The 25,180-nt window shown below is 48.4% G+C and overlaps 2 protein-coding genes and 1 pseudogene across 3 annotated transcripts; all 3 read left to right on the forward strand.

The window, feature by feature from the left end:
- Positions 1-203: 203 nt before the first annotated feature.
- On the forward strand, positions 204-1,094 carry LOC147981278 (protein LURP-one-related 11-like). Its single transcript, XM_087517073.1, has one exon. The coding sequence runs from the start codon at positions 248-250 to the stop codon at positions 842-844; it is 597 nt and encodes a 198-aa protein (XP_087373199.1). The 5' UTR covers positions 204-247; the 3' UTR covers positions 845-1,094.
- A 3,369-nt stretch (positions 1,095-4,463) lies between these two features.
- Positions 4,464-5,756, forward strand: LOC125549082 (uncharacterized). Its single transcript, XM_048712570.2, has 2 exons — positions 4,464-5,300; positions 5,387-5,756. The coding sequence occupies exons 1-2, from the start codon at positions 4,605-4,607 to the stop codon at positions 5,411-5,413; spliced, it is 723 nt and encodes a 240-aa protein (XP_048568527.2). The 5' UTR covers positions 4,464-4,604; the 3' UTR covers positions 5,414-5,756.
- A 1,572-nt stretch (positions 5,757-7,328) lies between these two features.
- LOC125549083 (uncharacterized) lies at positions 7,329-8,565 on the forward strand (annotated as a pseudogene). The gene is made up of 2 exons (XR_015599885.1): positions 7,329-8,139; positions 8,234-8,565. The product of XR_015599885.1 is annotated as an uncharacterized LOC125549083 (transcript).
- Positions 8,566-25,180: the final 16,615 nt, after the last annotated feature.

Raw genomic sequence — 25,180 nt, forward strand, 5'->3', positions numbered from 1 at the left:
GGCACCATGCAAACGTGGCGCTAACTGAATGCTGGCTGGCAGGTACCCAGTGCAAACAACTCGGGTGCAGAACTATTCTATACTAACGCGTGATGTGTACAGCGCCGATAGACTAATTCAGACGGACCACGTGATAACGAACGAGGTGCGAGTATACATAGGTGGAACCAGCCATTGACGCTTACCATCCCAATCATCCCATCTACTTCGTCGCAACAGCAGCGGAGCAGAGCAATCATTCTCGACCATGGCCAAGATCCAGCCCCTTCATTCCTCTCCCTGCTCCACTTCTTCCTCCGGAGTTCAACAGGGCAGGCAGGCGTACACGGTGTGGATGAAGTCGCTGGTGTTCAACGGCAACGGCTGCGCGGTGTACGGCCCCGACGGCGCCGTCGCCTTCCGCGTCGACAACTACGGCTGCAGGGGCGGCCGCGAGGCCCTCTTCATGGACCGTCAAGGGAACGCACTCATTAGGATCAGACGCAAGGGCTTCTGGACGTTCAGGAGGTGGGAGGTCTGCCGTTGCACCCACGACGGCAGCGAGGAGGAGGAGGCGACGCCGTGGTTCAGCGTGCGTCGTGCTAAGAAGGGCGGGGCCGTCGTGGCGATGCACGGTGGCGCAAGGACGTGCTACAGGATGGACGGGTGCTCCGGCGCGCGCAAGCCCGAGTACAGAGTCCGCGGCGTGGATGGCTCGGTCGTGGCGGAGGTGGCGCGGAAGCAGACGTCGGCGGGGGTGGTGCTGGGGGAGGACGTGCTGATGCTGACGGTGGCGCCGGAAATGGATCACCTGCTCGTCCTGGGCTTGGTCGTCGTGCGTGGTCTCATCAACCGCTCCTTGTGATGGATGCCTGAACTGGCAATCCTCTTCTTCTGGTTCAGTTCTCTCCAGGTGATCGATGCTTGGAACGGGTCGTGACTCTCCTAGAGATTTTGGCGAACATATTGAAGTTTCTGCTAGCTAGTTTGAGAGTTTGTTTCAGGTGAAACATTTAGAAACTCTAATTTGCGAGCTTTTTTTTTGTCGAACATGGTGGATGGTTTTTCACCAGTTTAGGCCATGCTTTAAATTTTGTACTAGGGAATATCTTAATGCATAACCTAAATAACCACAGTTGACCCACATGTTAATTTTATTTTATTACCTTGTTAACCTATTTATATAAATTATATAAACCATCGTCACCTAGACAAATTTACATGTGCCCGTTCACGCAAAAATAGTAAAAATGTATTTCTCACAACTTGATGCACGCTGGATCCACCCGTCTTTCTTCGTATATTCCCATCAACCCACATTTCCAGCAAAATTCTTTTCTAAGCCTTCTTCTTTTCTCCAGAAAAGTGCTTGTTCCTTTCTACTATCTGTGATCCATGGTCTCCATGATAGATAGTCCCTTCTCGATGTTGTCTGCTAGCTTCCTAGGGCTCCCTCCATCAACGATCCAAGCCTCCACTCTTGCCCACCTTCGCAAGCACATCACAACTGCATGACCTAATAGTGCCCATTTTTTGCCATGGATGCCTCTCGTCGTTCACCACGGTAAGACGTCATCAGAGGAGGTCTAGGACATGGTAGGGATGGCCAAAAAACTCAACTTTGTTTTGTCCTTTTTTGCAGTATAGATATGAGGTGGTTGAGTTCGAAAATTGATGTGTTCGAGCTTAAGCTTCGCTCGAAGACCAAATTTGAACCCATCACTTTCCTTTTTAGATATGTTTGGTATCAATCCAGTTCGGTCAGATTATTCAACTGCTACTATATCTGTGTTGAGAAGAAGCGTAGCTTTCTTAATTAGTTTCATCATCACTTACAGGTAGGGGGTGATGTGGTGTAATGTCATATCTGCCTCTTATCTGTCAAAATTAGGAATTTGGGCATGCTACTATACATACAATGTGCTCAATTGTTTTATGGGATGGAATTTGCTTCGATCATAGGACAGTAATCTTGCTCTGCATCGCGTTACCGGTTATCTGGTATGGCTGTGAATTGTAATGATCGACCCATAGTCACCGAGAAACTCATGATGAACTGCATGATACATTTGCTGGTCAGGTTGTTTGGGAGGATGCATCAATAACAGTATGCTTCCTACATGTGCCACACTTCAGTCAGTTGGTAGTTAAAAAAATAAAGGTGGTTCAGATTATCAGAGATTCAGAGTTAATTACAGTTTGTCCTTTGTACTTATGTGAGAAACTCACTTCAGTCCTGGCGCTCGTGGAATGCTGATTCGATATCATAGGCTTTTCTTTTTACCGCACTTTAGTCCTAAGAGCATGGCCAATGCATAGTCCTAGAGTGATGCCCCGCATTCCCGGACAACTGGCTCCGTTGGGGTGATCGGCGCAACCACCGACTCGGCACGAGTGGGGCTGCCGGAAGCGACGAGCCTGGCCCGTAAAGCCAACTGGACCTGCTCAAGCCCGTTCAGAGGGACGGGGATCCCGTGAAGGACCGGCTCCGTGAGATGGAAGCGGTCGGATCTCGGGACAACGTCGGCTTCCAAGGATCGGGCGCATTGGCGCGCCACACAATAGAGATCCCGGTGGTGAGCACCCTTTGTGCAGTGAGTTCCGCACGGACCTCAATTTTGATTATTTTTGTGCCAAATATTAACTAATGTTTTCATAGTTTTCAAAGTTTCTCCACCGGATCATTTCTTGAGTATTCACCGGATCAAAACAACACTTTTGGTTTGGAAATGTTTTTAATCACACATCATCCGTGCAAGTCCGCCACCCGTCAATGACACCACGGCACCCAACGACACCACTTCCCTGCGCGCAAACTGCTGAGCACGTCGCGGTCGCCGCCGGCACACTGCAGCACCATGCCACCAAGTACCACCAGCCGATGCAGCCTGAAGTCTCTGGAGGATATGTCGTGCGTAACACCTGCCGGCCAGGCATGACACAGCATAGCACCTGTTGGCGAGACATGACTTGACATCTCTACCGAAGCTCCGTCCAAGACGAAGCCGCTCCACCTCGTGCCTCTGTCATCCAGCGCAACTCCACAAAGGATGCTCCCAAGAGAGAAACGACACCACAGTGCCGCTATCATCCGATCTAGAAGGCCAGATCCTAGGGTTTGCCTCAGAGCAGTACGAGTGGGTCGACACTAGTTACACGATGATGCCTTCATCAAGATAACGGCGCAGAACACCGCCATCGCCCGCCGCCGGCTCGGTTTTCACCGACAAATATGTCTCCCCGGCTCGCAGCCGGGACTAAATGACGGATCTCGAGATCCGATCACCCATTGTTTAGGCCGACCACCTCCGACGAAGGAGATAACCACCACCAAGCTTAGGGTCGTCGCCCCAGGCGTCGCGTGATGATGGAGGAGAATGGATGTGGGGTGGGTAACTCTAGATCCATTGCTGCTAGTCGTCATGGACGGCCTCACGCTCCCCCCCCCTGTCGTGGTGGCTCAGCCGCCGCCCAATCATACAAACTCCGCCTCCACACCGGGCTCCCAGGGTCGTCGTCGTGTCTTGGCTAGAGATCCCCTCGCGGAGAGAGAAGGAGAGCTCGCCGTCCGTCGGGTGAGCTTCGCTCGCCGGCCTCCTCCGGCGGCGGCGGGGAAGCATGGACGGATCAAAAAAACATTTCTGTTTGGAAATGTATATGAGCTCGGGATCAAAACAACACTTCCAGTTTGGAAATGTATATGAGTTCGGGATCAAAACAACACTTTCGGTTTGGAAATGTATATGAGTTCGGGATCAAAACAACACTTTCGGTTTGGAAACGTATATGAGTTCAGGATCAAAACAACACTTTCGGTTTGGAAACGTATATGAGTTCGGGATCAAAACAACACTTTCGGTTTGAAAATGTATATGAGCTCGGGATCAAAACAACAGTTTCGGTTTGAAAATGTATATGAGCTTGGGATCAAAACAACACTTTCGATTTGTAAATGTCCTTCACTCCCCAGCTCACCTTTCTTCAAAGCTCCAACCTCTCCTCTCCCCTCAATTCTTGAAGTCAACAAGCGGAGCGGCAAGCATGGCAGGAGAGGTGAGCAAGGAGAAGGTAGGGAGCGTGCACATGCATGCAGGCCATGCTGGCCCGCAGGAACTTACGGTGGCAACGCAACCTCCTCCAAGAGCGCCAACGAGCCGCCTGCTACTCGGACATCTAGGACGGCAATGTTGGCCATGGTCGCTCGATTCTCGCTGTGCTGCCCAACTCGACGGTCTTCCCTTTGCACCTAGTAGATGCTAGTCGATGCAAATCCCCGTGTTCCTATGATACAAATTTACAAAAAAAATCCACTGTGTTGCCAGTAAGAATTTTTTTCTCAGGGTTTTGAAATTTCAAAAATCACCTACAGTGATGGTAATTGTCCTGTAGCGGTAGCTGAGGTAGCAGGCGACCCTTGGTGACGGCAGCCAAAAGGAGTCAAAGAGGCCGTTCGAGTGGGCCCACCTGGCAGAGCCTCATCGCCTGCAAAGCCAGAAGGATTCGCGTCCGTTGCCCCATCCCGATTCCCTCCTCCATTGTTCAAAAATCAAAGCTCCAAACTTTTCTCCTGTCCTTCCTCCCATCCCACAACTGCGATCCGAGAGAGAGATCAGGAGGCGGCGGCCATGGCGGGAGAGGTGAGCAAGGAGGAGGTAGGGAGCGTCCTCATGCAGGTCATGATGGCCGCCAAGAACCTGCGCCCGCAGCGCGACCGCCTGCTGCAGCTCCAGCGCCGCCTGCAGCGCCTGCGGGCCGCCACCCCCGCCGCCGCCCCCGCGAACGCCGACGACGCCAAGCTCCGGGAGCTCGCCACGGACCTCTTCAAGGTCTACTACATCGGCATGGAGGCCGGCGCCCGCATGCTGAGCACCTGCCTCGAGCTGGCCGTCAAGACCGGGGGCCGCTTCGCCATGAACCCCTCCTTCGCCGTCATGCCCGACGAGCAGCTCCACGACGCGCTGCTCGCGCAGCGCCTCCCGGCCCGCCCCACCACCCAGCCCGAGGCCTTGGCCCGCGTCGAGGCCGCGCTCTTCGCCGTCAAGCTGCCCGAGGAGTACCACATCCCGCGCTGCATCGAGCACCTCGTCGGCTCCCGCCCCTCGCACCCCGGCGGCAAGCGCGACACCGCCTCGCCGGACGGCAAGCCCAAGACGGCCATCGACCTGGACAAGGCGCTCGACTTCCTGGACCGCGGGTGCACCATCCTGAGCCTCGCCGTGAAGCACGTGGACCTCGCCGTCGCCGTGCTCTCCCGCTTCCTCGACCCCAAGGAGCTCGCCAGCCTCGCCGAGTTCACCGACAAGGTCACGTACATCTCAGAGGTCTGTCCAAAGCCCAACAAACCTTCCTCTGCTGTCCAATTCATCCATCAATGATCAATCTGAGTGTCCAATTCATCTTGCTGCAGGACGGGCCATATCCATCAACAGATTAGGCAGCTCGTTACTTCACCCGATCGATCCAGGCTGTTGACAAGCGATTCAAGGTGGTGGGATTGGGAACCCTTGAATTGTTGATCCAAGCCATGCTCCTCCTACCAATCAGTCTTTTCTGTTACCTATGATGATCTCTAGCTACTGTACTTTATTATTCAGAAGACTTATGGTTTCAGTTCAGTTTGGTCCGTCAGATTAATCTGCTGCTATGCTACTATCTGTATTTAGCTTCATCAGTCAGGGGTAATGTAGTAGTGTAGTATGGCTCTGCATATTATCTGTGACTGTGAGACAATCGAATCGAACGTCAAATTTGGGATTTTGGACATGCCACTATGTTTTTAATCATGCATTCCCCAGTTTGTATTTTGTTCTAGCTGTGATGCTCGATTTGTGGTCAGCAAGCACCTCATGAACCGCATGCACATCCTACATGCCGGTTAATTATCCCATGCATTATTAATCGTCAACGGCGAGTTTAACTAGTTTGTTATGCAGACTTATGATTTAAATTCATTTCCGTCAGATTAGTAATTTGCTAGCTGCTGCTAGTATCTGCGTTTACTTAATCTCTAAACGGTTCCTGCTATCTAGTGTAATGTCGATCTAGCTGCATCTTATTAGTGGCCTAGCTAGTGGGACAACCGGATTGAATCGAATTGTTGCGTACAATGGATGTCAAATTTGCGATTTTGGGCACGCTATGTTTGATCATGTTCTGTCATGTCATTTGCTCCAATTCTAGGATTGCTAGCAATCTTGCATCATGATATGTCCATGATGCCCGGTTTGTGAATATTCGCCCGAAAGGCATAACAGTGATTCTCTTCTGGTCGATTTTTTTTCTTCTGAAATGATGAAGAGATGATCGATAGTCACCAAGAAACTTATCGACTGGATCCTACTTCCTCCGTCCCACAATATATGACATTTTTACAAGTTATGTTAGCTTGCAAAAACGTCTTATATTGTGAGACCGGGGAAGTAAATGCTAGTTGGTTATATGGGACAATGCATGAGGGATACTGTGCTAGTTGCCCCTTCTCCAGCATGTTTGGTAATTTTCTGCCTATTTTAGTTATTTTTGTATGTGTAATCTTGTCCCTACTTGCTCGATACAAATCTATGGAAGTTCTTGTAGATAAAAAGACAAGGTCACTAGTGATTCCTGCGTGAGTAGTTTTTTTTAATATTTAGTTTAAGATCCAATGTTTGCAAATATATGTCTTTTGTTTACGTTCCCTAATGTGTTTTTAGATGAATCAAATCGCATATCTTTACACGGATACTAGCTCCTTTTACTTAAGCAGGCATGCTAAGAAAGGATTATGTCTGAAATTCGTAAAGCATTCTACATAAGCAGGTTCATATGTTGGCATGCCATATTTTCATTTGGTATTGCGAGAGACTATCTTGTTCACTTGTAATGGGTCTGAGCTACTAATAAGATATCCTAATGTCGGATAACTGAACCACCATCACTCAATGAAAATCGATCAAGCAAACTGACGTTTTTGAACTACCACCACTCAATGAAATCCATCTAGCAAACCGAGTTTTGTGAACCACCATCACTCAATGTGCATGTGTCAGAAGAATCGTCAAAAAGGCACAAAACCCATAGTTCACAAGTAATCTACATTGCGTGTAACCAATTTTATGATAGGAGTATTTATCTACCAGCATTTTCAAATTTGGAAAATTTACTTCAAGAGTGATGGTGATTGTCTTTGTAGTGGTAGCGGAGGGAGCAGGCTACCCCCTTTGGATGAGCATGACCTCGGTCAAAATGAGTCAAAGTGGGAGGCCGCTCTGGTGGGCCCATCCTGCAGAGCCAGCCAGCAGCAGGATTTCTCTTCAATAGCCACACGACACGTGTCCCCCTCCATTTTCTTTTCACCTGTCTCGCTCGCCTCCTCTGAAAAATCCAACCTTTCTCTGCTCTCCTTCCTTCCTTACAGCGAGAGAGAGGAGCGGCGGCCATGGCGAGAGAGCTGAGCAAGGAGAACCTGGAGTTGGTCCTCATGCAGGCCATGATGGCCGCCAAGAACGTGCGGACGCAGCACGACCGCCTCCTGGAGCTCCACCGCCGCCTGCGGCGCCACCAGGCCGACGCCGACGCCAAGCTCGGGGAGATCGCGTCGGACGTCTTCAAGGTCTACTACTTTGGCCTGGATGCCGGCGCCAAGATGCTCTCGGTCTGCCTCAAGATCGCCGTCGAGAACCGCGCCGTCTCCACCATCAACATCGCTTTCGCGCTGATGCCCGGCGAGCAGCTCTACGACGCTCTGCTCGCGCAGCGCCTCCCGGCCCGCCCCACCACCCAGGCCCCATCGCCCGCGTCGAATCCGCCATCTCGGCGGTCATGATGCTCGGGGAGCACCACCTCCCCCGCTGCGTCGAGTGCCTCGTCGGCGGCCGAGCCCCCGTCCGAGGCAAGCCTGACAGCAGCCCCGACAGGGACGACGATCCGGTCGCCGCCGCCACCGAGGGCTTCGCTAAGGTCGGCCTTTCAACCGCCTCCGCCACCGCCAAAACCGGCAGCAAGCCCCGTCACGCAGACGTCGACAAGGCGCTGGACTACCTGTGCCGCGCAATCAGGATGGCGACCCTCGCCATCAAGCACATCGACCTCGTCGTCGCCGTCCTCTCCCGCTTCCTTGACCCCAACGAGCTCGCCCGCCTCGCCGAGGTTACCGACGGTGCCGCCTACCTCGGAGTTGAGGTTCAAAGTCCAATCCTCTGTCTTGTGTTCCTTCCTCCTCCCTAGCATATCAATCTGACATTTCCGATTATGCATCATGTTCATCTCACTGCAGATTAGCCAGCCCACTACTTCACCTGATCCGTCAACAGATTAGCCAGCCACTACTTCGCCTGCTGATATGGAATTAAGCCATGCTGATGCTCCTCCTTTCAGTCACTTAGTTTACCAATTACTATGCAGACTTATGGTTTTCAGTTCAGTTTCGTCAGAGTAATCTGCTGCCGTGCTACTCTATACGTGTGTTCAATTCATTCCTGGACGGCCGGTGGCAATCCATGGGATGATTGCCGAGTTTATCTGATCGTAGCTTCATCCGCTAGGGGTAATCAATGCTGAACTACATCTTGTTCTTATCTATGTCTATGTGTTTTACTCCCTCCGTTCCGAAATAAATGACATAATTTTGTATTAAAGTTAGTACAAAATTGTTTCATTTATTTTGAAACGGAAGAAGTAATAATCATGTTGCGTGATGCCATATTTTTGTTGGGATCCTAGCTAGCTAGCTAGCTAGCGTGCATCCCCAGTTTGCAAATCATGTTTTCTTCTGCATGCAGTACATAGTCAGCACAGCAGCGTGCCCGGTTATCTTCCTAGCTAGCAAGCTACGTGTCTGCTCAGACCATCTACAATCGGGCGCCCCACACTCTCTTCAAACGTCCGGGGCGACCAACTCAATCGCTGACCGAACATAAAAAATTAACTCAGACGGACCCTCAAACGGACCTTAAAGTCTGGTCTGACCGACACCCCTCATATCCAGCTCAAATATGAAGCGGGTATGGGGCGCTCGGGCACACTCGACACGCTGGCCTGGCTCACAATGACCCCACTCCAGCCCCGACAAATATATGACAACCGACGAGCAAACCCTAGTGATGTGAGCACGACCTCAGGCGTGCCGATAATTTGTCCCGATCTTTTACGATGCAACGAACTCCTCCAGATCCACCGATAAAAAATACCCCCAATTACACGAGCAGTACGCGTAACCTGAAGTAGGGGTGACGACGACCAACAGACAATCCCCCGGCACACGAGGAACCTCCCGCCATAGTAGACGTAACCAGCGCGCAACCCGTCGATGATGACGGACCTCAAACCAAGTGCAACTTTCACGTAGAAAATTCATATAAAATAGATAACAACGACACCCAAAGAGGGCCGTTTAATAGTCGATACACATGTTGTCTAAACTGGAGAAAATAACCTCATTTTTACATCGGCTATACCTGGCTATTTATAGCCTTACATGACTTGCACACGTACCTAACACGACTGAAAAAAACTGACTTGAATTAAACAAACGAACGACAAATAGAGACCCGCCATAGAAGTTGCTATATAAAATCTGGACTCTATTCACGTTGGTCTCTCTTGGTGGGGCCCATCCAGTTTCCTTCAAGCACAAAAATCTTCATGGTAGAAAATCTCTGGACCTGCCTTTTATTTCCTTTCGTGGTAAAAAGATAAACCCAAATCTGATCTTGGTCACTTGCCGTTTGAATAAAAGGTAGATGGATGTCCACGGGAAGCAACAAGACTTGTTCCTAACAAAACCAAACAACCCTTCACGTAATTCTCTAAGTTGGTAGCTTCTGGTTAATATTTGGCTAGGCCCACTTGCATGTGTAGCTAATTTAGCCTTGCATTTCAAGGTGCTAGCTTGCCTCTGGTCATTCTCTTTGAACCGAAAATACAGAGTCCCGTGAGTAACATTATATATTGGCAGCGCCACATCACCTAGTTAAACCCAGTCCGTACTTACTTAACCTCTCCACTTCTCCCCCAAATCCACTTCGTCTTACCCCGCCCAGCATGTCTGACAGTGAATCCGACCAACCGTAGTGGCTCAAGGCCGTCGGGGATTCTGATGGCTCGTCGGCGCCCGACGAGGAGGAGCTAGCGCCCGACATTGCCCTCCGCTGGTCGCTGCTAGATCGGAGCGGAAGCTCCTCTTTCGGGGCGTCGGTAACTGGCCGCGTGGGTGGCCGCGTGGGGAGCAGTAGCTTTGCGTCGCCCCGCGCTCGTCCGTCGCGCTCCCTTTCGGCCCCTGCCTGGCGGCACCTAGCACTGCCCGCACCTGCCCCTCTAGGGCGCCACTGGGTGCTGTTGCCGGCGGAACCGCAGTTGGAGACTGTGGGCCGCGCGTATCGGCTCGCAAAGAAGCGGGCGGAGGAGTTGGCTAACATCCACGAATACAAGGGAGGATCGAGCAGATCCGTGCCACGGCCACTTTCCCCTGTCAGCTACGACGACAAGGACCTCCGCGCCGCCATCCACCGCTCGTTCACGTCCACGGGGACGAACGCCCGCCGTCATCGTCACAAAGAAGCAAAGGCGCTTCACGTGTAACTGGAGGAGTCGAAGCGGTTGGCGAGGCAGCGGGCGACAGTGATGGAGAGAGCCGCACGGCTCCAGGAGGAGCAGTACCATGAAGCCCGTCGCATGGCGGGTATCATCATCTCATCGTCCTCGTCCTCCGCTTCAGACAGTGTCGACGACGCGCCCAGAGCAGCTAACGCCTATGCCGAGTCCAGCCGCCGAGACCCCAAGGGAAAGCGTCCGGCATGGAGGAAGTGGTGAAATCCCCTCCCCTGTCGGTTTTAGTTAATTTTTAGTATTGTAAGTGATGAACTCGACCTACATTCTTTGTATCGAACTATCGGACTATTGGAAATATGCCCTAGAGGCAATAATAAATTGATTATTATTATATTTCCTTGTTCATGATAATCGTTTATTATCCATGCTATAATTGTATTGATAGGAAACTCAGATACATGTGTGGATACATAGACAACACCATGTCCCTAGTAAGCCTCTAGTTGACTAGCTCGTTGATCAATAGATGGTTAATTGATAACAGGATCACATCATTAGGAGAATGATGTGATGGACAAAGACCCAATCCTAAGCCTAGCACAAGATCATGTAGTTCGTATGCTAAAGCTTTTCTAATGTCAAGTATCATTTCCTTAGACCATGAGATTGTGCAACTCCCGGATACCGTAGGAGTGCTTTGGGTGTGCCAAACGTCACAACGTAACTTGGTGGCTATAAAGATACACTACAGGTATCTCCGAAAGTGTCTGTTGGGTTGGCACGAATCGAGACTGGGATTTGTCACTCCTTGTAAACGGAGAGGTATCTCTGGGCCCACTCGGTAGGACATCATCATAATGTGCACAATGTGATCAAGGAGTTGATCACGGGATGATGTGTTACAGAACGAGTAAAAGAGACTTGCCGGTAACGAGATTGAACAAGGTATCGGGATACCGACGATCGAATCTCGGGCAAGTATCGCACCGCTAGACAAAGGGAATTGTATACGGGATTGATTAAGTCCTTGACATCGTGGTTCATCCGATGAGATCATCGTGGAACATGTGGGAGCCAACATGGGTATCCAGATCCCGCTGTTGGTTATTGACCGGAGAGTCATCTCGGTCATGTCTGCATGTCTCCAAACCCGTAGGGTCTACACACTAAAGGTTCGGTGACGCTAGGGTTATAGAGATATTAGTATGCGGTAACCCGAAAGTTGTTCGGAGTCCCGGATGAGATCCCGGACGTCACGAGGAGTTCCGGAATGGTCCGGAGGTAAAGAATTATATATAGGAAGTGCTATTTCGGCCATCGGGACAAGTTCCGGGGTCACCGGTATTGTACCGGGACCACCGGAAGGGTCCCGGGGGTCCACCGGGTGGGGCCACCTGCCCCGGGGGGCCACATGGGCTGTAGGGGGTGCGCCTTGGCCTATATGGGCCAAGGGCACCAGCCCCAAGAGGCCCATGCGCCAAGAGAAGAGGAAAAGGGAGAGTCCTAAAAGGGGAAGGCACCTCCGAGGTGCCTTGGGGAGGATGGACTCCTCCCCCCCTTGGCCGCACCCTTCCTTGGAGGAAGGGGCAAGGCTGCGCCCTCCCCCTCTCCCTTGGCCCTATATATAGTGGGGGGAAGGGAGGGCAACCATACCTAAGCCCTGGTGTAAGTGCATCTAGTGCCACCCCTAGTTGGTTTTGGAGTATTGACGACAAACCTAGTTGAGGGACTAATGTGTTTGTGAGAATTGCAGGATAACACAGGTAGAAGTCCCTCATTGATTCGGTTTCACTACCATAGATGACCCCTAAAAATGTACGAAGACATTGAAGACAATGGTGGTTTATGAAGATATTCATATTGAAGACAATGACATAAGAAGACTCCCTATGAAGCTTATGGAACTCGAAGACTTAGATCCTTCGTAGTGTTATTTCATTTATGTTGTGTCATAGGAACCACCGTACTGTTAAGTGGGGTCCAAGAGAACCAGTCAGAATGATTGAAGTGATGCCTAATTCAAAGCCTATGTCTTCGAGCGAAGACTATGAGAGCAAATCTTGTCCAGAGTCGGACAAGTCAGCTTTACTTGCAGCTCAAGTAAAGTTGCCATGAGAGTTCGAAATCTGACCATTGAGACACGTGTCAGTTCCTTAGTGACCCAGGGTCATTTCTGACAAATCAGGTCGGGTTGCCAAGTGGCTATAAATAGCCCACCCCCACAACCTTAAACGGTTGGCTGCTCAGATTTCAGTGCACGGCTTTTGTCATTTGAGAGCAACCCACCTCGAAGCCTTTGAGAGAAAATTCCTAGTAAGGAGAAAAGCCCTAACCACCCAGAGCCAGAGTAAATTGGGCATCACTTAAGTCTTCTTGTCTGTGTGATCTGAAGACTTATTACACTTGAGGACTGTGAATCCTCCAGACGGTTAGGCGTCGCGTTGAGAGCATCCAAGAGACATTGTGGATTGCCAGTGAACGAAGTCTGTGAAGGTTTGGGAGTCTACCTTGAAGACTTACCAGAGTGATTGGGCGAGGACTAAGTGACCTTAGCTCGGAGATTACGGTGAGGACTTGGTGTCCTGAACTGTGTGTTCAGGACTGGGTGTCCGGGACTGTGTGTCCTAAGGTTTAAATACCTAGCCGCTCCAACCAGACGTACAGTTGTCACAGCAACTGGAACTAGTCCAACATATCATTGTCCTCAACGAGTCACTGGTTTCATCTTCACTTCCTTCTCTTGTTGTTACTCATTGTGAAGTCATTGCGTGCTTGCTTTATCATTTGTCTTCACAACGTGAATGCATGATCTGTTTGGCTTCATAACTTCTTCCTACTTGATCCTTATTACACTGAAGCTGTTTGTCACTGTGCTTTCACTCTATTGAATACATGACCATGGCTGGCCTAGTGTAATCTAACTTCCGCTGCATAGTAATAGGCATAATCTTCACTGTTTGTCTTCATAACTCCCAAGTTTTGAAGAGTTTCATAAAAATCGCCTATTCACCCCCCCTAGTCGATATAATGCACTTTCAATTGGTATCAGAGCAAGGTGCTCCCTTGTTCTGTGTGATTCGGTTTAACCACCTGGAGTTTTAGCTATGTCGACTGCAAGGATAATCAAAGTCTCCGCTGCGTGCCCCGTCTTCGATGGAACTGAATATCCCTACTGGAAGAATAAGATGCGCATGCATCATGAAGCCATTGACGTCGACCTATGGTATGTCGTCGAGAACGGCGTTCCCAAGGCTGGAGAAGGTGTCACTGCTGCTGATGTCAAGAAATTTGTTCAACTGGACTCTACTGCCAAGAACATCATCTGTGGTCATCTGACCAAAGAACAGTATGGCCGTGTGAGTGCCTTGAAGACATCCAAACTGGTCTGGGACTGGCTCTCCAAGGTCAATGAAGGCATCTCAACCCAGAGAGATCAACGAATCAGTGTCCTTCGCAATCTCTTCAACCGCTTCAAGCGAAATGACAATGAGAATGTCCAGCACACATTTGATAGACTCACTGACATCACAAATGAGCTTCAAGCCCTCGGCGCCACTGAAATCACCAAACATGAAATCGTCAAAACACTGCTGAGATCACTTGATAGTTCGTTTGACATCCTGGCCCTGATGATTCAAGAACGTCCTGATTTTAAGACACTCGATCCGTCTGACATACTTGAGAGGCTCAACACATACGAGTTTCAGCTTTCTGAGAAAAGAGATATCTACGGTCCAAATTATGGGCGAACTCGCGCCTTGAAGGCAAAATCTGTCTCCTCATCTGAAGAAGAATCTGACTGCAGTTCTGATGATCCTGAAGACATTGGAAGAGAACTTGCAATGCTAGTGAAGAAGTTCCAAAAATTCACCAAGAAGAAAGGCTTCAGAAAATCTTCACGATCAAGCTCAAGGAATGATGAAGTTTCTGCTCATGACTACAAGAAGAAAACATGTCACAAGTGCAAGAAAACTGGACACTTCATCTCTGAGTGTCCACAGTGGGACAATGAGAACAGAAGGAAGAAGAAGAGCAAGGAATATGATTCTGACAATAAGAAGAAGAAGAAATACTCAAAGTCTTCTTCCAAGTCTTTATCAAAGTCTTCATCACACAAGAAGAGCTCATCTGGCAAGGCACGTGCGTTTGTTGGAAAGGAGATGGATTCAGAGGAGGAGTCCGCATCTGAGGAGGCAGAGGTGGAGTCTGAGGAGGAGTCTGATTCTGGCATTGCGAGTCTGGCTACAGCATACGTCGCCAAGTCCATCTTCAACACTGAAGACAATGACTGCATCACCGACACCAACGCAAATGACAAGAACGACTCCACTCCTACCTACTGCTTCATGGCACGCGGTGCCAAGGTAAACACATGCACTACTCACTATGAAACATCTAGTGACGATGACTCTGAATGTGATTCAAAACCTAGCTACAAAACACTTGCTAAAATTGCAACTGAACAACAGAAAGCTATGGAACATATTCAAAAACTGTTAGACAGAAGCGATGATCTATTGGGTGCTGAAATGACTCGATCTGAATCCTTAATTGAAGACATAAAAAACCTTCACGTTAAGTATCAGGAACTTGAAGATCGTCATGATACTCTCTCAACAACTCATGAAAAGCTTTCCTATGATTATCTTCAAAGGAAGCAAGAACTTGAGAAATTGAGGCTGCCTCATGAAGATCTTCAAAAGGAAAACGAGTCACTTCGCTCCGAACAGATCAGTCCCGCTCAGGAAGGATTTGAACCACCATGTCTTAAATGCATTGAGCGTGATAATGCCAATTCTGTTGCTGAATGTTCCATTTCTACTGCTGCTGCAATATCTTCAACTGTTGACGTGGTAACTAACCCCTCTGCTGAGAATACCACTGCTATTGCTGATGAGAATGATATGTTGAAGACATTGCTTGAAATAGGGATGTACAAAAGTCTTAAAGGACATCAGACACTATGTGATGTCCTCAAGAAGCAGATCCTGAATCGAAACCCTAGGAAAGAGGGTGTTGGATTTGTGAGGAAAATCAATGCAGATGGCTTTTACTGGAAACCTGAGCAGTACCCCAAAACCACATGGGTTGCTGCAAAGAAACTTTCAGCAGATCCATCCAACTTATCTGGCTTCACTTGTGCTAACCCCATTATCATTGATGAATCCTTTGATGCAAACTACAAACTGTTTAAGAATCAGAATGGTGAAGTGTTTGCCAGGTACATTGGTACTAACTGCAGGAATGGACCGCCTATAAAGAAGATTTGGGTTTCCAAAAGGTGTCTGGAAATCTTCCTGTGAATGTCTTCATGACACCTCACTTGAAAAAGACAAATCTCAGACCAAAGGCTTCATACGGTCCAATGGCTTCATACAAACAGAGGACTCACCTGAGTCACACTAACACAAATGTTTTGTAGGGAAACTATACTCAGGCACATGAGTATGAGAGCGGCTCATCGAACCGTGTTCATATGACCAAAAATTATTCTGCTTATTCCTATGAGTATTATTTTCCACCTGCTAGACTGTTTGCTAAGGCTTCAAAGCCAAAATTCTCAGATGCTGCACTTAGACTTATTGCTTCTAAACCACCCTTGAAGATGTGGGTGGTTAAGAAAGCTTAACTCTCTTTTGCAGGGAAAGGTCTCCAGCAGAAAAATAAAATCTTCTGACGCTATTGCTGGGGACCTTAAAAATCTTGCAGCGCGCAAGATAAAATGCCCGAATGGCATCATTATGTACTTCGTTCCTGAATCGCATGCTACTCTCCCTATTAGTCCTAATCTGGATTTAAGTTTTCATAACCCACTGGTTCGTCAAATGTTTATGCTTCACAATTCTCTTCGTGAAGCCTATCCCCCTAACTGTACTGTAGGGTACGACACCAGCGACTTCAAAATCTTCAGAATGGATTATTGACAGTGGGTGTACAAATCACATGACTGGCAGAAGAAGCCTTCTTATGGACTCAACATTACGTCCATCCGACAAGAGCCACATCACATTTGCTGACACTGGTAAAAGTAAGGTATTGGGTCTAGGTAGAGTTGCAATCTCAAAGGATCAACACATGGATAAAGTCATGCTTGTTGAATCCCTTGGCTTCAACTTAATGTCCGTCTCAATGCTTTGCGATCTGAATATGATTGTAATGTTTGGAAAATATCGCTGCCTGGTGCTAATGGAATCTGACAAATCTCTAGTGTTTGAAGGGTTTCGGAAAGGTGATTTGTACGTGGTAGATTCCTCAGCAGGACCACAACTTGCGGTATGCCTTCTTGCAAAAGCTTCAGAATGCTGGCTTTGGCATCGAAGGCTTGGGCATGCTGGCATGAGGAACCTCCACACCCTTGCGAAGAAGAAGCATGTCATAGGCATCGAGGGCGTCAAGTTCAAGAAAGATCATTTATGCGGTGCCTGTGAAGCAGGGAAGATGACAAGGGCAAAACATCCGTCGAAGACAATCATGACTACTACACAACCCTTCGAACTGCTCCACATGGATCTTTTCGTTCCCACTCACTACTCAACTTTTACTACTACTGCTTGCCTCTATGGCTTCGTTATTGTTGATGATTACTCTAGATATACTTGGGTACACATAATCCTTTACAAGAGTGAAGTGCAGGATGTCTTCAGACGCTTCGCAAATCGAGCTATGAACAACTTTGGCGCCAAGATAAAGCACATCAGAAGTGACAATGGCACTGAATTCAAGAACACTGGCCTTGATACATATCTGGATACCTTGGGCATCACACATGAATTCTCAGCTCCATACACGCCACAGCAAAATGGCGTCGTCGAACGCAAGAACAGAACACTCATTGAGATGGCCAGAACAATGCTAGATGAATACAAGACTCCAAGAAAATTCTGGACTGAAGCCATTGATACTGCATGCCATACAATCAATCGTGTTTATCTTCACAAGCTTCTGAACAAGACATCTTATGAACTCCTAACTGGCAAGAAGCCAAATGTCAGTTACTTCAGAGTATTTGGCGCAAAGTGCTGGATCAAGAACCCACACCACACCTCAAAGTTTGCATCAAAAGCACATGAGGGCTTTATGCTTGGATATGGAAAGGATTCACACTCCTACAGAGTCTTCAATCTCTTCCATTACAAAGTGGTCGAAACAGTGGATGTGCGGTTTGATGAAACAAATGGTTCACAAAGAGAGCAACTGCCAAATGTGCTAGATGAAGTCCCAGCTAGTGAATCAATCAAGCTTATGGGAACTGGAGAGATCATGCCTTCTGAAGCTCATCCTGAAGAAGAACTCATCATCTCAGCACCTGATCAACATGAAGACAATGCTCAGCATGAAGACATTCCTCCAAACGACAACGCAGATCAGCAAGAGCAAAGTCTTCGCCCTATACATCCTCGTGTTGCAAATGAAGTGCAAATTGACAAAATACTTGACAGCATCAATGCACCTGGTCCACTCACTCGTTCAAGGGCAACTCAGCTAGCAAACTTCTGTGGGCATTTCGCATTCGTCTCAATATCAGAACCCAAGAAAGTTGAAGAAGCCTTCATGGAACCTGAATGGATTCAAGCTATGCAAGAAGAGCTTCAAAAGTTTGAGCTGAATAATGTATGGGAACTGGTTAAGCGTCCTGATCCACGGAAGCACAACATAATAGGCACCAAATGGATATACCGCAACAAGCAAGATGAGCATGGTCAAGTTGTCAGAAATAAAGCTCGTCTCGTTGCTCAAGGATATACTCAAAGTGGAGGGCATTGACTTCGATGAAACATTTGCTCCTGTGGCTAGGCTTGAAGCCATACTCATACTGCTGGCCTATGCAAATCATCATAACATACTTCTATATCAAATGGATGTGAAAAGTGCCTTTCTCAATGGCAAGATTGAAGAAGAAGTGTATGTTGCACAACCACCTGACTTTGAAAATCCAAAACATCCTGATATGGTATACAAACTCAATAAGGCACTGTATGGCCTCAAACAAGCCCCTAGGGCCTGGTATGATACTCTCAAGTACTTTCTGAAGAGCAAAGGCTTCATACCTGGTTCCCTGGATCCCACTCTTTTCACGAAGACATACGATGGTGAACTGTTTGTGTGCCAAATATATGTGGATGACATTATCTTCGGCTGCACCAATCAGAAGTACAGTGAAGAGTTTGGATATATGATGCAAGAGCAATATCAGATGTCCATGATGGGGGAGCTGAAGTTCTTTCTTGGTCTTCAAATCCGACAACAGCGCAATGGCATCTTCATATCTCAAGAGAAGTATCTCAAAGATTGCCTGAAGAAGTTCGGTATGCAAGACTGCAAAGGCTTCACAACACCAATGCCAGCCAAACATCATTTAGGTCCTGACGACAATGGTAAAGAGTTCGATTAAAAGGTATACCGCTCCATGATTGGGTCTTTGCTTTATTTATGTGCATCTAGGCCAGATATCATGCTTAGTGTTTGCATGTGTGCTCGATTTCAAGCGGCATCAAAGGAGTCGCATCATTTAGCTGTGAAGCGAATTCTTCGATATTTGGCTCACACCCCAACTCTAGGATTATGGTATCCAAAGGGCTCAGAGTTTGACTTGGTTGGATTTTCGGATGCTGATTATGCTGGTGACAAAGTTGATCGCAAGTCTACATCAGGCACATGTCACTTTCTAGGACGATCACTTGTATGTTGGTCTTCAAAGAAGGAGAACTGTGTATCTCTCTCCACTGCTGAATCTGAATACATTGCCGCTGGATCTTGCTGCGCTCAGCTTCTGTGGATGAAGCAAACACTCAAGGATTATGGCATTCATCTGAAGCAAGTGCCACTTTACTGCGACAACGAAAGCGCCATCAAGATTGCCAAAAACCCAGTTCAGCACTCGAAGACAAAGCACATTGAAATTCGCCATCACTTTCTCAGAGATCATGTTGTGAAGGAAGACATTGATATCATACACGTCAACACTGAGGAGCAATTGGCAGATATCTTCACCAAGCCCTTGGATGAGAAGAGGTTTTGCAAGTTACGGTGTGAGCTAAATATCTTGGAATCCTCAAATGTCCAGTGATCAGGCACACATCCTAACACTTATGCATATTGATGATTTAGATGTGCAACACACGAAGTAACGTATATCTTCAATCAATGAAGACATACATTCTAAGTGTGAATACATTAATGTGGAATTTGACTTCGGAGCGCCACGATAATTGTGCGCCGTGTCTGGGTCTAATACTTCCTATACGGTGGGTAACGCCACCACCAAACGTTCTATTTTGAAGTGTTTCACTCATGGCGTTACCTTGCAATGTCTTCACATTTGGTTTGGCTTCAATCTCAATATGTCTTCATGATTATCTTCACTGCGTTGATTATATATATATATATATATGTACTGGTGTTCTGTCCTCTACAGCATTCACTTATAGCTATGTCTTCTTGTTTGAATCTTTTGAACTAAGTGAATGTGATCGGACCCTAACCTCTCCATGATTTCTACCTCAAACTCTATCTCTCCAAGTCGTATGCATTCTATTGAAACTGTCGAATGTCTTCTCTGCATCCTTGTCAGCAGAAGACACAGAGATAAACTTTAAAACCGTTTTTGATGCTCATATCATCCACAAGAAATCCGGAGAAGTAGGAACGACACCCGACAATCAAGGCGTGCGTGGGATGTGGAACTGCCCCCGAAATACCGCATGATGGCCACGTGCTGTTCAGATGCGAATCGCCAGGGGCACCTGAGTAATAGCACAGTGCCGCCTCTATCCCTATAAATACACGATTCACTGCGGCCATTATCTCTTCTTCCACCCTCGCACGAACCCTAGCGCCACCGCTAGCTCTCAACGACGCCGGCGACGAAGCGCTTCACTGCCGCAACCTCTCCGACGCCGTTTTCACGCCAACAGCGGACATCACTCTCTCCGCCGTCGCCGTAGGTGTCTTCCGTCGCCAAGTTAGGGCACGGAGGATCGAACTGCTCGGCCTCAACTCCCACTTCGTCTAGCAGTTCCAAGTGTGAGTACTTGCAGCATCACATCAACTCTCCTGAAGCCAGTTCTTGTTGGTCAAGCAAAAGGAAGCCTTTGAAGACTTTGAACGTCTTGAAGCTTTCCAAGTTAAGATTCATGGCTTCAGAAACAGCAGCAAGGAAGGGAGGCAGACAGAGACATGGTGAAACGTCCAAAGATCTGCCTGATGAGTTGGCAGAGATGTACAAAACTGATCCTGAAGAAAGCTATGGTCAGCGCAAGACACGAATCCAATGGATTCGAAGATATTGGACAGAGCAATGGTTTCAATACCGCTTCATCACTCAGGAGTATGCCGAAAAGTGCGCCATCAAGAGACCGTGGGGAAACGTATTATACAAAAATCTCGTACCCAGGTCCAGAGACGAAGCCATTGCTCAGGGCTTCTATCCATGCATGGTGAGAGGACCACAACCAGCTGAAGCTCATCCGTCATCACTTCTCTGGTGTCACGATGACAATCTGTTCAGGCGCAACTTCCAATTTGCTCAGAACTCTGCAAAGCAAAACAAGAAGAAGCTGAGATTAGACTTCAACCCTGGTCCCTCTGAACCAAGAGCAGATGGCACACGCGACACCGATCCCAATATCATCGGGCCGTATGCCAATCTTGCAGGCCTCATCACCCGCATCCTAGTCCAAGGGACTGCCGTGAATGACCCTCCAGCAGATACTGAGTCTGATGACGCCCCTGCTGCGCCGAAGCCAAAGCAGAAGAAACCAAAAGCTTCAAAGCCGGCCCCTGCCTCAAAAATCTCAAGGGCGAAGCCATTGAAAACTGCACCTCCTGAAGTCAGTGTGCAGTCTGAAGATGTATCCCGCATCTCCAAGCCCCTGAAGGATAAGGAGCCCCAGCAACACACAGGCAAAGAGCTCACTGCTGCTGCCATTCTGCGCAGTGAAGCCATTGATCTATCAAGCGATGAAGATCTTGGAGATGACGCTCTTGAGCAGCTCATCAAGAGCAAGGAGGAGGCTGAAATCTTCAACAATCTGCCTCTGTTTGATGTTGCCATAATCCACAGCTTCATCGATGAATGGTTTGACACTCCAGATATGAGCTTCGATGATCTGCAGCTGCCCATAGGCCTCAGCGTCGTCTTCCAAGGCGCAATTGCTTCAGAACTGGCCATTGCTCAGCGCATTGTTGAGCTGAAGCAGAAAATTGATTTCGAAAAGGCTCAGTTCAAGAAGCACGTGGCCAAGCTCAACGTGCAAGAAGTGAAAAACTTTAAGATCATGTTGCATGATCTCAAAGAAAACTTTCTGAAAAAGCGTGCTGAAGCTCAAGGCTCACGTGAAAGGATGAAGTCATTGGCTGACAAATGTGTTCAGGCCTACAATGAGGCTGAGAAGCACAAGGCACTTGGGCGTCCCGGCATTGACCCCAGGATGGCCACGAAGAAGAAAAAGAAGCCTGCTGTGCCTGAACCAGAGGCGCCAAGGTCAGAAACTGCTCCGACTGTCTTCCCCACTGCAACGACTGGCTCAAAGCCAAAGAGTCGATCTACCGCCTCAGAGCTCAAGAAGACACGGACTGCAGAGGCTGAAGCCAGGAAGAGGAAACACTCTGAAGCCTCTCCTTCTGACCCCACCATCAAAAAGCGCAAGACCAAGAAATCTCGGGCTGCTCCCACAGAGCCCTTGATAGTTGAACCCCTCTCTGTCCGCTATCCTGACGCAGATCGTCAGTTAACAGTGCATGAGCCTGCTTTCACAGAGGCTCCGCACGCTGAAGACATTCCAGCAGCCGACCCCAACGCTGCTGAAGACATTGGTCTCCAAGACAATGTCCAAGGTGATGCAGCCCTTCCTCAGCTTGAGACAAGCGAACTGATCAGCATTGGTCGTCCATTGACGCCAATCACACAAGATGCATCGTGGGCAGATCGCCTACAGGAGGAAGATAATGAGCCCCAGCCCACTGCAACTCCACCGGCGTCGCCTATATTCCGTAGGCTTCGCAAAGGGCCAAGGGCTCAGGCTGACGACATTCCGGCTGCATCAGCCGAAGAGCATGCAGAAATACCACAAGCTCCAACTCCCCCGCACGAACAAGAAGCAGTTCTCCAGAAGAACGTGCCTGAGTTCGTCCCTCCCACTACACGTGTGGAGGCTGCAAATGTTGAGGCTGCCACAAACAACGCCGAAGCAAATGTGGAGCCCTCCCCAACTACAGCTTCAGAAGACACTGAAGCTACTGCTCCTGAATCTTCTGTGCCTGAGTCTGCTGCCGGTCCCCAATTCAACTATCATGTTGCGCACAGGCCCCAGGTCCAGAAGCCGATCCCACGACTGCCAAGGTTCCCAGGTCCTGCATCAGCTCCTGGCTCCTTTAACATCAACAGCTTCAGGGCAGACAACACATTTTTTAACAGCTCCAAGAACCCTTATTCAAGGGAACGGATTGTATCAGATAGGTTCTGGAGCTGTCAACAGCGCAGCTATTATTCATGCATCCTATACAACCAAGGCCGCATCTTTCCTCACAAGCGCCTTGAGGTTGAAGCTGTTGCTGGCTTGCCTAGCCTGGAAGACGCACTGGATTGCTTCAAGCAAGTGGGTCTGCTGCCGTTTATCACCGATGAAGAGCACTGGAATGAAGAGCTTCTGCTCCAGTTCTATGCCACCCTGCATATCAAAGGCTACAACAGAGATCCGAAAACTTGGGTCCTAGAGTGGATGACCGGCAATGTCCATCATGAAGCCAATGCTTTCGATATCATTGAGCTTACCGGCCTTCCCACTCCTGGTGAATTCTTCGAAGAAGGCTGCCAACCCCATGCTGAAGCAATTGAGAGCATATTTCAGCGTCCTAAACCAAATATGAGTCAGATGCTCTCAATGATGAAGCCATTGCCTCATGATGCACCTTATCCAACTGAGTTCTTCGTTGAAGACTTAGAGTACCTGCCCAGAACTATATATCACATCGTCCGGCGGACCCTATGGCCCATTAAGGGGCACTCTCCATATGCCAAGGTTGAAGGTGCAATGAAGACTCTTATCTTCTGTATTCTGCATGGCAAATGCTTCAACGCACAGGATCTCTTTATCCGCCAACTTGCAGCATCCGGCTCAGATCTCTTTGGTTTGAAGTTTTATGCTCGTTGGGTTATGAGGCTGATTAAGGTTCACTCTGCAACTTCATATCAGCCCTCAGCCCGCAACCATCGGATCTTCTTGCCAGATGTGGACACCTCTGCTAAAGCAATATACCCTGAGCCTGCCAAGCAACCAATAAGTCTTCAGAATGCCGAACACCAGAGCTTCACGCAGAATGTTGAAGGTGTTGAAGCCATGTCCAGGGTCTATCCGATGGCCGGCACCACACGTGCACCAGCATCAACTGAAGCCACAGATAGCGCAAACGCTCCAAGACCCAAGAAGCGTGCTCGTGTCCTCACTGACCGAGAGCTTCTTGTGGCCCTTCACCAAAAGCAAGATAGGCATCACGACTGGCTGAAACGTCAGATGAAGAGCCTCTTGGTGGATGTCAATCGTCTTCGAAACCTGGCCACCAAGAATGCCTTCGTTACGCATGAGACTTGCCGTCGTACGTGGAAAGGGCTCTCAATGATCTGCACTGAAGCTGAACTTGAAGAGGATGGCTTCACAGAGCGCTTCAAATTTAACACCACACCTCCTAGGAGGGCTGTGATGCGCAATACACCGTCACTTGAAGACTCTGAGTATTCCTCATCTGCTGCCACCGTCACTGCGAGGATCATTGATGAAGATGATGATGCTACTTCACCACCACCTGCCTCAGCACCTCAAAGCTCAGCACCGCCAAACAACTCCACCGACTCTGCTACGCCTGGGAACGCGTAGAAAACTCTATGTCCTCAAACCTTTTTGGTCATTTCTGACAAAAGGGGGAGAAGCATATGATGTTTATAGTCTTCAAGCGGGTCAACATGGGCGGGTGCCTTGTTTTGTTATACTTTGCTTCGTGTTTACAACTCTTGTTTTTGCTTCATTTGGTTCTTTTGAGTTGTAAACACTAAAACTCGATGGTCGTCTGCTACCTGTTTACCACTCTGTTTGCGAAGATAAATTCCGCATGTGCGACGATAAATTCCGCACTCATCTCATCCTGCAGACGTCCATTTTCCATTATGCATGTCATTATCTTCATATACTCTCACATGCATAGTGGATTGTCATCATAAGCTGAAGCTGATCTCCACAAGTACAACCTGCCATGTGCATTTGCATTCCAAAAGCAAATTACTTATATGCACATCTTCAGGGGGAGCCCTTGCAACTTATGAAGACAATCCCTTTACAATTTCACAAATTATATTCCCCGTTGAAAACTTCAACTAGTTTGTCATCAATCACCAAAAAGGGGGAGATTGTAAGTGCATCTAGTGCCACCCCTAGTTGGTTTTGGAGTATTGACGACAAACCTAGTTGAGGGACTAATGTGTTTGTGAGAATTGCAGGATAACACAGGTAGAAGTCCCTCATTGATTCGGTTTCACTACCAGAGATGACCCCTAAAAATGTACGAAGACATTGAAGACAATGGTGGTTTATGAAGATATTCATATTGAAGACAATGACATAAGAAGACTCCCTATGAAGCTTATGGAACTCGAAGACTTAGATCCTTCGTAGTGTTATTTCAT

The sequence above is a fragment of the Triticum urartu genome, chromosome 3A (assembly GCF_056163025.1).
Source record: "Triticum urartu cultivar PI428250 chromosome 3A, HENAU_Tu73, whole genome shotgun sequence".
NCBI lineage: Eukaryota > Viridiplantae > Streptophyta > Magnoliopsida > Poales > Poaceae > Triticum > Triticum urartu.

Excerpts from the sequence above, each read along its gene's own strand:
- LOC147981278 (XM_087517073.1), top strand. The coding sequence starts at position 248 with ATGGCCAAGATCCAGCCCCTTCATTCCTCTCCCTGCTCCACTTCTTCC.
- LOC125549082 (XM_048712570.2), top strand. The coding sequence starts at position 4,605 with ATGGCGGGAGAGGTGAGCAAGGAGGAGGTAGGGAGCGTCCTCATGCAG. Across the intron at positions 5,301-5,386 it reads AGGTCACGTACATCTCAGAG|GACGGGCCATATCCATCAAC; the intron begins GTCTGTCCAAAG and ends ATCTTGCTGCAG.